Below are 15,354 nucleotides of genomic sequence, written 5' to 3' on the forward strand. Positions count from 1 at the left end.
TGCTTATATCACTCACAAGGAATAGACAATTGAATTGTTTTTAGATTTGCAGCATTTCCTTATGAAAGAAGCATTTCATTCAATAGTCAGTGTTTTGCTGTGAGTACCGAGTGAAATTACTGGCATGCTCTGCAATAGAAGAGGGGAAATCTTTGAATAGTTGCTTTATAATAAACACGGGCACATCTGGAAATGAAGGCGTTATAGTAGGAGTGATAGAATGGAATTAGCTGGAACATCCGTTTATATCTTTGTCAGCTGAACAATGCTGTCTCACAGAGATGTTGTTATGGACAGGAACAATGAATGTTTTCTCAGTATAAATAATTTCTATATATTTCTTTGTTACCTAAATTTGACCAAAAATTTAATATGTATGGTAGAAATGTCCATCTCAGAAAATTCCAGCTTCATTATACTGAATACATTGAATGTGTTTATTTGAAACAAAACAATCAACTACCATAAAGATAATTCATGGAATTTGTGTAATACTATATTGTGTCAACATTCAGGCAAGCTGGTTCAGTCTATTTAAATATAATTATAATACACTTAATAATATATGTTACATAAATACCAATTAAGTTGTGAATATCTGAACTCCCTCTAGTGGCTAAATAGATGTTTCTATTCCTAGAAGTCATACCTGACATTTATCTGCTTAACATTTTCAACATCTATATAACCTTTTTAGCATCTCTGCATATATGTGTTATTTTCTATTATGATTAGATTAACTCTCAAATTTCTGGCCTTTTAAATTTGGTCCCATTAAAGTCCATTGGCTTTAGGTCTGGATATGATCAGGAATTTTCTCCCTCAAATACAAATAATGTAATTCGTTGTTAATAAATATAGTGGTGGCAGTAATTGTTATTAATGTAGGTTTATTAAATATAATAATAATATAATGTTGGTGGTGGAAAATATCTTTCTCAATTAATATTAAACATTCCATATTATGTACTAGTTAATAGTAATTCCATACTGTTAAATTATGCTGAATGACCATGCATCTTTCACTTTATTGTGAGTGGTGTATTTAGCTGTTGAAGACTATATGGACTTTTGATCTCACCCAGCCAAATAGGTGTAATGCTTCATAGGACATAATTATTATGCCCGTGATTGCGCAGTGGTTAGAATGCAGCATTTCAGACAGTTTGGCAGTTTGAGTCTCATCGCCTGAAGGTTGATCAGCCTTTCATCCTTCCGAGGTCAATAAAATGAGGACCCAGATTGTTGTGGGCAATATGCTGACTCTGTGAACCACTTAGAGAGACCTGTAAACCACTGTGTAGCGGTATATAAGTCTAAGTGCTATTGCTATTATGACTTACAGGAGTTTTACACTTCTCATCCTTGATTTTACCAAACCAAAATGGCTTCAGCTTTCAGGAGTTCTATCGGTATTACAGCTAATACGGTTGGATTCCGTTACCTGTGCTGCTTTGCTGTTGGAAAACCAGGGGGTAAACATAATTTTGTGCTCAGAGGGCTCAGTCAGAAAGCTTGTTCTATAACATTGGAAAATATCAGTCACTAATTAAGACCCATCAACATCCAAATCCTTACCTATCCAGGAATCCTACTTCAGTTTTTGGGAGTAAATGCTGTCATATTCTGCAAGGAACTCTTATGACCATTGCGGCATCCCCATAGTCATGTACTTTATATTCGACAACTGACTCACATTTATGAAGGATGCAGTGTCCCAGACTTATGTGACCCCTTTTTGCAACCTTCTGATAAGCAGAGTCAGTAGGGAAGCCATATTAACTTAACTTACTAATTTAACAACTGAAGTGGTTGACTTAACAAATATGTCAAGAAAAGTCATAAAATGTGGCAAAACTCAACAAGTTTCTCACTTAGCAGTATAAATTTTGGGCCTAATACTAGTCATAAGTTGAGGGCTATCTGTATTTATACACATTTACTTATTGTTATCATTTATATGCTGCTCAACTCCCAAAATAATCTTTGTGTAAATGTACTCCATAGATTTTAAGGAAGCCGATCAGAGTTAAAGATATTCTTTTAAACCAAATGATGATAGAGGCAGGTGCTTTGCAGGATGGTAGTTTTTCACTTAATTTTTTTTAATTCTAAAATTAAAAGAGCTTTAAAAAAAACCAAATAGACAATGGGATCAATGGGACGTCCTGAGGTTCAGGACGTTGTAAGAAATGTTCAGAAATACCAGATTCCTGCTGTCTCAGATTCATGCTGATATATTAAAATCTAAGAAAAGTTAGTGAAGCAGCACAAATTGCACTTCGTGCTCACCACATTCAACCATGAGTGTAAACTGTAGCTTATTAATAAATGAAACAAACAAAATGTTAAAAAGTTATGATATTTATGTAGTTACTTATGAAGCACATCTAAATTATATTAAAAGTAACCAAAATATTTTTACAACTCCCAAGCATGTTACCCCTAATGTTTGGAAATTGAAATTTGAAAATTTCGACATTGCCTAACACAGGCCTAAGTAGGAGAGAACTTGGATTCTTGTAATTCTTAAAAATACTAGAGTACAAGAAAAATGATTAGGAAATTTTGTTTAGTTTCCTTCCGTTCTTTTTGATCTCTAAACTGGTTAATCTTCATTTTGAATTGTTTGAAACAAGATTACATTCATAAAGCATAATCAAGGTTGATTTAAGGTTGACCCAAGTTCTTCCTTTTTTCTTTCTGGTTCAAGGTTGACTCAGACTTCCATCCTTCTGAGGTCGGTAAAATGAGGACCCAGAAGTTTGGGACCTGTATGCTGACTCTGTAAACCACTTAGAGAAGGCTGTAAAGCATTGTGAAGCGGTATATAAGTCTGAATGCTATTACTATTAATATTTTAATAAAGCTGGGTTTAGTACACATACCATGATTATGGCACAGAGGGATAATATATTCAAGCTCTTTTCTTCTGGCTCAACTAGGAATACTAAGTTTTCATTCTTGCCCTGTTCTAAGTGAAATTCCTGCCAGCAGTTTCTCAGGAATTCCTTAATGTTACGAGACAAATGTAGTAGAATTTTTAAAAGAAATTTTAGAAATTAAAAAAATGCATTTTGGCATTAAGGTATCGGTAAAGGTTTCCCTTACACATATGTGCTAGTCGTTCCCAACTCTAGGGAGCAGTGCTCATCTCCGTTTCAAAGCTGAAGAGCCAGCGCTGTCCAAAGACGTCTCTGTAGTCATGTGGCTAAATGCCGAAGGTGCACAGAATGCTGTTACCTTCCCACCAAAGGTGGTCCCTATTTTTCTACTTGCATTTTTACATGTTTTCAAACTGCTAGGTTGGCAGAAGCTGGGACAAGTAACGGGAGCTCACTCGGTTTTGAACCACTGAACTGCCAACCTTTCTGATAGACAAGCTCAGCATCTTAGCCACTGAGCCACCATGTCCCACATTTTGCATTAACCTTGGTCATAATTTCTTTCTACCTTAGTTCTTAATTCTGTGCAGTTTTTCTATATATTATTAAAACATAACTTAGAACTCAATATAGAGTTTAAAACAAAAAATGAAAAGGGTTACCTTTGAACAGAATAGAGATTATATTAAGAATATCAAAAAAATGCCTGTGTTTTCCAGTATCTTATTCAATGTATATTGGGACAATTTAATATTAGTGAAATGTTTTGTGCTCTTGTTCCTTTTTTTGTTCAACCCTGATGTTAAACTCTTTTGTCCAGAAGGTTTCTGCCACTATGAAAGTAATTAATTGATGTAGTATCCTTGTAATTATGCTGTGGTTACATACATTTGCAGAGGTAACTGCCAACCATAAATCAATAACTTTAACCCATTTGGTGGGAGAAAATGTCAGACAGCCAAAATAAGTGGACATAATTAATTGGTGTCCAAGAACCATTGGCAGACAAGATGTTTTGGCGAGCAAAAAAAAGTAATTGCAGTAATTGATTACTAAGTAATTAGTAATCATAATTCATAAGCCAAAACTGATTTTATTTTTATCAAAGAGACCTAAGAATATTTCTAAGAAAAATTGGGGGGAATCCAAGTATACAAGGGCTCTTAACATACTATAGGAAATGTTTAGAAATTGTTATTTTCTATTAAAATAGGTGTTACAAATTGCTATCTGAAAAAGTGGCCAAATTCCTGCATCTGCCATATTCATTTTTTTTTCTTACTTTAAATGTATAAGCATACATAAATGGTATGCATTTAAATTTGCAGAAAGATTTAGGGATTAATTGAAACATACAATTTGATCAGGAACGCTTACATATTTGTATGTAGTTGTGTTTACAGATACCTGTAAATAGATGTGCTTTACTAAATACTGAGGGCTCCAGTCTTCATATATGTAAACAGTTATAGATTTAATGTGCTTAATGCACTAAATGTTTGACTTCTAAAACCATTGCATGTAGTGCATGTCTTGAAAAGACTGTTGTGTACTGAATCTGTCTGTATATAAATTGGAATACATTGCAGGAATTTAAAGAATAAATGCAGAGTTGATTGTATTTTCTAAGATTAGAAGTTAAGTAGAAATCTAGCTTGCATAAAGGAACAGAGATATGCTTGGAATAAAGTTGATTCTTGGTTGCATTTATTCAATCATGGTCATTGCTTTTTGGGGTGCCACATGGCTCAGTACTCTCTCTGCTCCTTTTTAACATCTACTGTGTTAAACTATGGGTGAGATTATCCAATACCATGGTATGAGGTATCACCAATCTGCCAACGGTACTAAACTTTATATCTCCATTCCTAGTGATCCAAGTGATGCTGCAGCTGCCCTCTTGCAATACCTGGAAACTGTGAGTGTCTGGATTGGGATGCAACAGGTTGAACCCTGGTAAAATGGAGTGGTTGTGTATTCAGGGGGCCTCTGGATCTGAGCCTTAATCTTATTTAGTTCCGAATGGCGTTGCACTACCACAGACATGCCACATGTGCAATCTAGGAATTATCCTAGACTCATTAGTCTTGCTTGAAGAGCAGATGGCAGTTGTGGCTCAAAGACCCTTTGTGCGTTTTGTGCCAGTTGTGTCCTTTCCGGGATTGTGAGGCCCTGCATGCAGCCACTCATACCTTGGTCAACTCTTAACTGGATTACTATCACACACACTACATGAAGCTACCCTTGAACAGTATTTGGAAGCTAAAACAGGAACAAAATGCATCAGGGTCTAGGCAAAGAACCTTTTCTGCTTTTAGTTCTCTCCTTTAAGAATATTCTGCCATCGGAGGTGAGGTGCTCACTCACAATCCTGGCCTTCCAGAAGAGTTTTAAAAACTTGGCTCTGCTGGCCGGCCTGGAGCCTATTTAGGGGTGTTGTATACTGATGATGGCTGATGGGATAGACAGAAAATCCCATCCCCATGTCACTTGTCATCTTGGTTTTTTTAGTCTTATTTAATTGTTCTTAATTTGTAATTGCTTTTATACTATCTTTTTATTATGCTGTAAGGTGTCCAGAGTTGTTGAAACAGTATGATGGGTGGCATATTAATTTATAAAATAAATACATTTAATAAATAAATGAAATATTGACCAAAATCTGCCAGAAATAATACTGTCCCTGTTGTTAGCAGGGAACGCTACGTGGAGCACAAATATAGTTACGGCTATATTATAATCTACATTTTCTCTTTGGGACTAAAAAAGCATTATGTGAAAGTTTTAATTGAACAAAGCCATATTGGTGTTAGAGATAAATATCTGGTCTGATCTCGTGGAGTGAAGTGGAAGTGTACATATAGAGAAGTGAAGATTATGAATGAAAGTTGGGGGGGGGGGGTTATGTCAAAGTATGACTTGGCAACATCTAAGTTATTATGGGTGTATATGAATGTAAGAATCTATGTTGATTATAATATAATTGCATATTACTTTTCATGGAATGGTATTAATGAAAGAATTGGAAATGAGCTTTGTGAAAATTACACAATGTTCTTAAGAGAAGTGAATTCCAGGACAAGAACATTATTCTGGATAAAATGAATTGATAGGTGGGAATGAGACAAGAAAGTAGAGAACAAGAGTTTGAGCCATTTGTAGATCCAAGAATGAAAGAGAATGGTGGTGGTCTGATGAGTTCATTAGATCAATCATTAAAAACTGTTTTAATCATTAGGCTGCTCATACATACGCAAGGAAAGGATATCTATAATAAATCTAGAAGCATAGCTAATTTGAATATGATGAAAGGCTGGGAGAATTAGTGAAGTATAAGAGGGTAATTTTTTATAGGATAGATCTTGGGGGAAATGGACATAGAAGAACTATAGGATATAGTTAAAGAAACTATAGAAAGACCGCAGGATCAGAAAGTATAAATCTTGTATAGTTTACAAGTCAGATTAATCACCCAACAGTGGAAAATAGAAGTAAGGAAGTACAAATGGAAGCTACTTGGACATTGTTAAAAACATTATGCTATAGAGTGTCACAAAAATGTGTGATGATAGAGGAAGTATGAGAAAGGATCCCTGATAATATTATAGAGAGCTTCTGGATGAGAAAAAAAGTGTGTATAAGAAAAAGATTGCTATAAAAATAAGTATGAAGGAAAGTTTGCATAATGTATAAATAGAGAAAAAGAATTACAAAAAATGTAATTAAAGGAATGAATGTAAACAGATAGAATAAAGGTAGAAAACCACACAGCAATTTTGATATCAGTAGTTTTGAAAATTAGAGAAAAGAGCTAAATTAGGAGCCCAGCAGAACAAAGGAATTAAAAAGAAAATGATGAAATTCTTTGAGATGAAAATGAAATGAGGAACTCTTAGAATTGAAGGTTTTGGAGATTTGTATGGAATGTATATTGAAGAGTAGAATTGAAGCAAAAATGGTATAAATGTTAGCATACCAGTATAAATTATGATAACGGAAATATAGTTGATGTACTTGATGATGTAAAATATAGGTGTGTTTGTTTGTATGTCTTGTTTAATGTGTGTTGTGAGTTGTGTGAAGATTGTACTTGTATCTGACAATTGGAAAATGCTGTTATTGTTCTATATGCAAAGGGAAGGTAGAAAGAGTGAATGCAATTACTACAAGAGGATTAGTTTTTATGTATGCCTAAAATGTGTTTGGCAGAATATTATTGAAAGTGGTATAGACATGGTAGAAATCAGAATGATTTGTAGTTGTTAGGGAAATGTGTATGGTAAGAAGATGATAGAAGAAAGCTGTTTGAGAATGAATGGGTGCTCATTGAATAGGAACTGACAATAGAAGTGAGTTGATACTTACCTTGATCATATGACGAGAAAAAATGAGAATACAATTGAAAAACAAATATGAAGAAACGGAATACTCCAGAGGAAGGGAAAACCAAGAAAGATATGAATGCATAGATGAAATTGATGAGATCTTCAAAAAGAGAGGAGTGAAAAGTTTAAACAACAAAAATCAATGTATACACAGTGTATAGAAACAAGGATGGTTTGAAATTTAGAACAAGAGTGGAGAGGTATAGTTAATCACCGTATTTTTCAGAGTATGACGCACCTTTTTTTTTCCTCAAAAAAGAGGCTGAAAATCTGGGTGCATCTTATACATCAAATACAGCATTTTTTTGCCTCCTGAAGCCCCGCCCCCTTCACAAAAATGGCTGTGCATACCCTTGTGGAGCCTTTCAGAGAGCTCCTGGGGGCTGGGGAGGGCAGAAATGAGCGGAAAGTGGGCCTTTTTTGCTCCTCCAGCCCCAGCAGCACTCAGTAAGCCTCCATAAGGCTATGCATGCAATTTTTTTGACAAAAAACGGGCTGTTTTTTGCTCATTTTCCCCCCACCCCCGCAGGAGCACTCTGCAACACCCCCCCAAGGCTATTCATGCCTTTTATTTGGAAAAAATGGGCCGTTTTGGGGAGGTTTGCAGAGTGCAAAGCTCTTTTGTAAGAGTGATGAGAATTAGATTGATCAAGTGCTGTGCCAGCAGAAACAAGTTTTAGATGCTGTAGGTTGTCAGCTATTTCCTTTTCCAGCACATGGATAAATACACCTGGGAACATCTACCTACCTACCTACCTACCTACTCTTTCTCCCTCCCTCCCTAACTACTGTATTTCTCTCCCTCTCTCTCTCTCCCCCTACCTACCTAGTGTATTTCTCTCTCTCTTTCTATCCCTCTATTTACCTACCTACCTACTCTCTCTCTCCCTACCTACCTACTGTATTTCTCTCTCTCTATCCCTCTACCTACCTACCTACTTACCTACTCTCTCTCCCCACCTACCTACTGTATTTCTCTCTCTATCCCTCTACCTACCTACCTCCTCTCTCTCTACCTACCTACCTACCTACTTACTCTCCCTCCCTACCTACTGTATTTCTCTCTCTTTCTATCCCTCTACCTACCTACCTACCTACCTACTCTCTCTCTCCCTACCTACCTACTGTATTTCTCTATCTCTCTCCCTCTACCTACCTACTGTATTTCTCTCTCTCTATCCCTCTACCTACCTACCTACCTACCCTCTCCCCCCACCTACCTACTGTATTTCTCTCTATCCCTCTACCTACCTACCTACTCTCTCCCCCCACCTACCTACTGTATTTCTCTCTTTCTCTATTCCTCTATCTTCCTACCTACCTACTCTCTCTTTCTCTCCTCACTTGCCTACTGTATTTCTCTCTCTCTATCCCTCTACTTACCTACCTACCTACCTCCTCTCTCTCTCCCTACCTACCTACTGTATTTCTCTCCCTCTACCTCCCTCCCTCCCTACCTACTCTCTCTCTCTCTTCCTACCTACCTACTATATTTCTCTTTCTATACCTACCTACCTACCTACCTACTCTCTCTCTCCCTACCTACCTATTCTATTTCTCTCTCCCTCAACGTACCTACCTACCTACCTACCTACCTACCTACTCTCTCTCTCTCCCTACCTACCTACTGTATTTCTGCCTCTCTCACTCTCTCTCTGCCTCTCCCTCTACCTACCTACCTATTCTCTCTCTCTCCCTACCTACCTACTGTATTTTTCTCTCTCTCTGCCTCTCTATCCCTTTATCTATCTACCTACTTTTAAAAAAAAAGCCTCTTCAAAACCTTGGTGCGTCTTATACTTTGGTGCATCTTATACTCCGAAAAATACGGTATATAGGAGTCAACTATTTGCATATTCTTTTCTTATCCATACCTTTAATTTATTTACCATTCTTACTGTTTTTCTGCACCTTGAATAATGTTGCATATTTCAAAAGGAAATAGCAATATAACCAGATATCTCTGGATATTCTCAGTCATCCAGGTCATAGTTGTCTCAAAGGTGCTTTTTCAAAAGGCAACTAGATTGCTTTTTGAGGAAGAATGTGTTTTGTTTCTCATCCAAGATGAAGGTTCTTGGCTGAGAAATAAAATGTCTTCCTCAAAAAACGGTTGCCTTTTAAAAGAGCACCTTTGAGAGCGCTATAAACATGTATATAGTTTAAGCCTGTTTTAAGGTTGACATTACAAATTATTGTGTTTTCCACTGAAAATAGTGGGAAAGATGTGTAAATGAATCAGGGCTGGGTTTCAACCGGTTCGCACCGGTCCCTGCGATCCGGTTGGTCGCCGAACCCGGAAGTAAGTAACTTCCGGGAACGGCGAAGCCCCCCCCCCGCGCCCGGGCGCGCCCGCACACCCGCGCCCGCTCCTTACCCGTTTTTTTTGAATTTCGTGCTTTCCACGCATGCGCAGAACGCCTGCGCGATCCTCCAGGAGCAGCTGGAGCATCGCGCAGACGCTAATACGCATGCGTGCGCCGCGTGCGTGCACACGCGCGCCACGTGCGTGCGCGAGGACGCCGCGTGCGTGCACACGCGCGCCACGTGTGTGCGCGAGGACGCCGCCGGCCTCGTTCCAACCGATCCGGTTGGAACGGGGCGAGAAACCCACCCCTGAAATGAATGGAAGGCAGCAGGCTCCTTAAAAATTCAGGTGCCAGATATATTCGGTAAATCCACATGATTTAAAATAAATTATTTTAAGTTAAATTATTATAATTAAGTTATCCTAATTATGATTATGTTTTGAATTCTGATAACTTTTCTTGACATGCTTTATGGAATCACCAACTTTTGTAAAACATCTTAAAATATAATTATTTTTAATTATACACAAATAATTCAAAATAAAAGCATGCTTTTTTCCATTGAGGAGAAGAAATATTACCTGAAATGGCAGAGTTCAGAGACTTGTTTTGCTAAATTCAGTGCTGCTTGTAAGTAGTTCTTAGATTGTTCAACGCTTTGCATTTCAAAGAATATCCTTGGGTGATAACTGGTGCTACAGTGACTATATAGTGACATTATTGGTTTTATGTAATACCTTATTAGTTTTGTCATTGTTTAACCCTTTGTGGTCTCTCATATTTGTGGTAACTGTTATTAGGAAGACATCTCCCTGAATCTCTTCTGTCTCTTGCACCAGCATGTTTGAAATTTGTTGGAAATTTGATAATAGTAAGGCTCTTCAAGTATTGGGCACTTGTCTATAAAGAGAAACCTATTAATCACACAGAGGCTTCTCCTTGTGTACCAATGATGCAATGATGGAAGTGGTAGAGAAGATGTGAGTGATCCTCACTTTTTCTTGGAAACAAAGCCTCAATAATGTTCAGTCTGCATACACTAAATAAAGTACTCAGTAATGGTTTGTGATATTACACTTTCAATATATTCAACTCAGCTCTTCAGCTGGTAGGACTCGGTGTTTCTATATAATCAATGCAAATCTAAATCAACCAATAGCACTCATTAAACATTAAACATAAGCAAGGCTAAATAAACAAAGCAACTTTAAAAGAAAATGCATGTTCTGTTTGCTCAAGCTTTTTAAAGTTTGCTCCTGATGCCAAAGCCAGGACAGAACTGGGTACATTTTGGAAGAAAATGAGTCTTACAAATGCGGTGTAACAGCCTAAAGTTTCCTGATATGGCTACCACATGTCTTTCTGCAATTGACAGGAAATGTGATCTGTGATTGATGCCGATAGCAACTTTCATGCAAAAAATTGCAGTGCTTTAAATAACTTCTTTGAGTTGTGCTCAGAAATGGGAGCAGAATCCTTATAAAATCAGAAAGGTGAATATTTCAGTTGTAGCAGTTAATAGATGAAACAACCTTTTATGGGAAGGAAGATGCAACCCTGATGACTGGTGATTAAGTAAGCCAAAATATTTATCCTGGTTCTCTTCCAGGATGAGCACTGTCAATATTTTCCTTCCATTTTTAAAAAAAGTTTTTTAGAATATCTAAAGACTTAGGATACTTCAGAACTTCTAATGCTGAAGTTTCTTGTTTCATGAGAACAAACAACTTGCTAGTGTTTAGAGTTTGGGTTTTGGGGGATTTTATAATGAGGTTTAAAAGTGAACTCTTAACAACAGTAATCTGTATAGTAGCTTTCACCGTGTTGACATCTTCCAGACATGGATGACTATGTCTTATATCCTTTCCATCTAACATATGGAGTCGGGTAATAAGTTTTAGTCTAACAGTATGCATATAGTTTGGAAATGTTCTACAGTAATGTATAGTAATATTTAAGAATCTTACACGCTACCTAATTTTAGTATTCTCCCTTTGTTTAGCTTCTCCTTCTACTTATTTTTAGCTATCCTAGTCATCATCAGCTTTTACATAAAAATTTTCTAATCTTAATATCAAAGTACAAATACACCCTTCATTGGGTGGTCAGTTCGCTGTGGAAGTGAAAGTGAAGTTTTAATCTTGAAACTTCTTCTAGATCCTGGTATATGTGATTGGCATATGCATACTGTATAGCTGGGAATCTTCTATTTTTTTTTCTTCTAATGATGTTTCTGTGGACAAGAGGCAAGTGATAAGAGGTATATCAAATTCTTTCCCTTGCTAACTTTCATCATGAAGCATGTTTGTCATTTAGCATTACATGGGTTAACAACAAAAACCTATGGATTTAGAGCAGTGGTGAGATTCAATTTTTTTTACTACTGGTTCTGTGTGTGTGGCTTGGTGGGCGTGGCAGGGGAAGGATACTGTAAAATCTCCATTCCCTCCCCACTTCAGAGGAAGGTTACTGCAAAATCCCCATTTCCTCCTTATCAGTTGGAACTCAGGAAGCAGAGAATAGATGGGGGCAGAGCCAGTCAAAGTGGTATTTACTGGTTCTCCAAGCTATTCAAAATTTCCACTACCAGTTTTCCAGAACTGGTCAGAACCTGCTGAATACCACCTCTCATTTAGAGCTTATATCTGAAATAATTATTAATTGTGTATGAGGTATCATAACACAGCTTGGCTTCTGAATCAAAAGTGTTTTTGGCCTCTTTCTTTGCAAAATGTGACCATATTTAAACATTTGGAAAATGTTAAAGGAATATAATACCATGTTGAAAATTTTTACATCTGAGATTTTACTTTGTTCATAATTCATCTTCTATTCAGAGAAAGAACTGGAAAACCACATTGCTATTGGCACAGATTGTTGTGTAGATGCGTACTTGATAGCTCACATTCTTAGGGTAAGGCTGTACTGTGCAAATCATCTTGAAAAGAACACCTTGATAGACGATATGCTTGACTTTTGGTATGCCTTGTGGATCTCTGTCACTGGTATCAGATGCAGGAGTAACTATTAATTTCTGCCTTAAATCTTTAGAGAAATGTGCATATCTAAGTCAATTTGCATAGCATAACAGAGGGGAGCTTGTTTTATGGCAAGTGTATAGTTCCAGTACTTGAAATCTAGGTTTGCTAAGAATATGTTTCTTACATATTACCCTCTCATGGCAGTGAGGGCTTTGTGTTGAAAATAAGCATTTAACAATCAAACTTTACTCTGAGGAAAGCAGAGTAAGTAGCAAGCAAAGAAGGTTTCTGTAGTAAGGCCTAATGGAATGCAATGCCTACATTCCACATAGAGCCTCCAGTGCCATGGTACAGTAATATGCAAGGAATGTAGAGTAGTGGTTAAAAAAAGAGAGAGAGAAGAATTTGTCTCCCAGAAACCTTGTCACTTTTATTGTAGTAAAAGTGATTTGGCTCTGTGTCTTCTAATTTTTGTAGGTAGTGCCAATCAATGTGCCTCTTAAATAAGAGCAGGTTTAAACATTTTGTAGTTTCAATAATAGTGGCACAATAGTAGTGGCACAGAAAGAAAAATCATAGATCAGGAAGTGTGCATTCTCAAGATGAGCTTTGATTAGTGAACCATGGTTTACAGAGAGCCAGTATCTGTATGCCTTATTCATAAATTGCTGAAACAAAACATAAGGGAAGATAGTGATACATCATCCTTTCTACACTAGTTGGAACAATAAATTTGTAGTACAGTAGAGTTGTTGAGTTTCAGCCCAAAATTTCTGCTGCTAATCAGGACAGTGGTTAAGTGAATTTTGCCCCATTTTACAACCTTTCTTGCCACAGAACCACTGTGTTAAGTTCTTAAGGTAGTAACATGGTTGTTAAGTGAATCTGCCTTCCCCATTGACTGCCTGCAAAAGATGATCACATGACTTTGGGACATTGCAACTGTCATAAATATGAGCCAGTTGCCAAGCATCTGAATTTGGATCGTATGACCATGGGGATGCTGCAACAGTCACATGTGTAAAAAACAGTCATAAGTAACTTTTTTCAGTATGCTTGTAACTTCGAATGGTCACTAAATGAATGGTTGTGTATGACTGACTTTTCCTGATCCTGTTGAGACCTATAATGCATACTACAAACTGATCCCCAACTTTCTACATTCTTTTTACAATTCTTAAAGACAGAGTTAGTGTTGCATTTTTTTCTGGGATAAAAGCTATTTTTGGAAACTAGCATCACATTCTACAGTATGATCTTAAACAAGCTACTATCTTTTTGATGAAAGCCTTATATGGTATATAAATGGTATCCTTGAACTTCATTATACGGCTATTGTAAATATTTTTGGAATAATATTACGTTTTAACTTTAAAGTGCTATTGCTGTTGTTAGGTGCAAATTTGTGTCCAACTCATCGTGACCCCATGGACAACATTACTCCAGGCCTTCCTGTCTTCTACCATCCTCTGGAGTCCATTTAAGCTCACACCTACTGCTTTGCTGACTCCATCCAGCCACCTCATTCTTTGTCGTCCCCTTCTTCTTTTGCCCTCAATCGTTCCCAGTATTAGGCTCTTCTCCAGTGAGTCCTTCCTTCTCATTAGGTAGCCAAAGTATTTGAGTTTCATCTTCAGGATCTGGCCTTCTAAAGAGCAGCGCTAGATATCTATGTCTGTCTGTCTACCTCAGCAGCAAATGCTTAGTGTCTTAGGAAATATAATATTACACAGTTTTTCATATAGGGAATGTCTTCTCAAATACTGTAACATTGCTGAAGTATTTTTAAGTTGGCAGAATGCATATTCACACTTCATCTTTCCCTTTCCCAAACTGCTGCAGAGTTTTAACTACTTTACTGAGCAAGAAAGAAAAGGATGTGGTTGAAGTATTTCTGTGCTTACACACACAACACATACACAAACACACAGTATTTGGGATAAATATAAAGTATAAGTATAAACTATTTTGGATAAATATGTTTTTAAAAATATTGTTTTCAAATCAAAATTTTATATAGAATTTAACTTTTTTTAAAAAATGGAACAGTTTCCATGCACTGAACTTTGGAAGGTAATATCTACCTGGCCCATGAGCTCACAATGACTTTTCAGGAATATTAGGAAAGGCAGATTGTAACAGTGGAATGTGATGGGAAATCAGAAAAATAGCAGTGTACAAGGAATTCAGACTTTTTTTTTAAAGTTATTAAATACTTTCCTGAAAAATTTATCTCTCTAACAGAAGAATATTTTGGAGAACACAAATCTATTAAAATGTATATTTAAAAAGTATGCAGTACTGTTGTTTAAGGGCCAATTATTGATGTATCTGAGAACTATTTGGGAAGAGGATTGCTGAGATACCTGACTTCAGATGTGAAGAATTAAAAAAGCCAATCTTTATAGTATTTCTTATTGAAAGAATCTAAAATCCAGGATGTGCTGGCATGTACTCCCCAGGGTTGTCCATTGAACCCAGATGGCTCATCTTTTATTTCTATTTCATGAGCTACCTCTGACCACTCAGCAATGTTTTTAATTCTCTAATTAGACATCTTTTATTTTGCTTGCTAAGCTGCATGGGCAATTACTTTGTTGGAGGGGGGATGGAGTTCTACCTGGTAGCTAGTATGCCTTGCTTCTGGAAAATTCCAGATTGTTATTTCAGACTCAGCCTTTGAACATAGACTTGGAAATGAATTCCCGCATTAAAGTTTGTTTTCAAACAAGCATACATAAGATTGTAATCTTACCTTTCAAATAATCCACACGTAGAAAGAAAGAACTAAATA

General features: G+C 36.8%; 1 protein-coding gene across 6 annotated transcripts in view; it reads left to right on the top strand.

Annotated features, from left to right (window-relative positions):
- DAG1 (dystroglycan 1) overlaps positions 1-15,354 on the top strand; it is a 74,098-nt gene that overhangs the window by 46,798 nt on the left and 11,946 nt on the right. Inside the window, exon 2 of one of the 6 annotated variants that reach the window (XM_032210110.1) lies at positions 4,758-4,803. The exons of the other annotated variants lie outside the window; for them this stretch is intronic. Within the exon in view, the coding sequence (XP_032066001.1) occupies positions 4,758-4,803 (46 nt within the window). The remainder of the gene's footprint in view (positions 1-4,757; positions 4,804-15,354) is intronic. 6 annotated transcript variants of the gene reach the window in all.

Source organism: Thamnophis elegans, chromosome 2 (assembly GCF_009769535.1).
Source record: "Thamnophis elegans isolate rThaEle1 chromosome 2, rThaEle1.pri, whole genome shotgun sequence".
In the NCBI taxonomy this organism is placed as follows: Eukaryota; Metazoa; Chordata; class Lepidosauria; order Squamata; family Colubridae; genus Thamnophis; species Thamnophis elegans.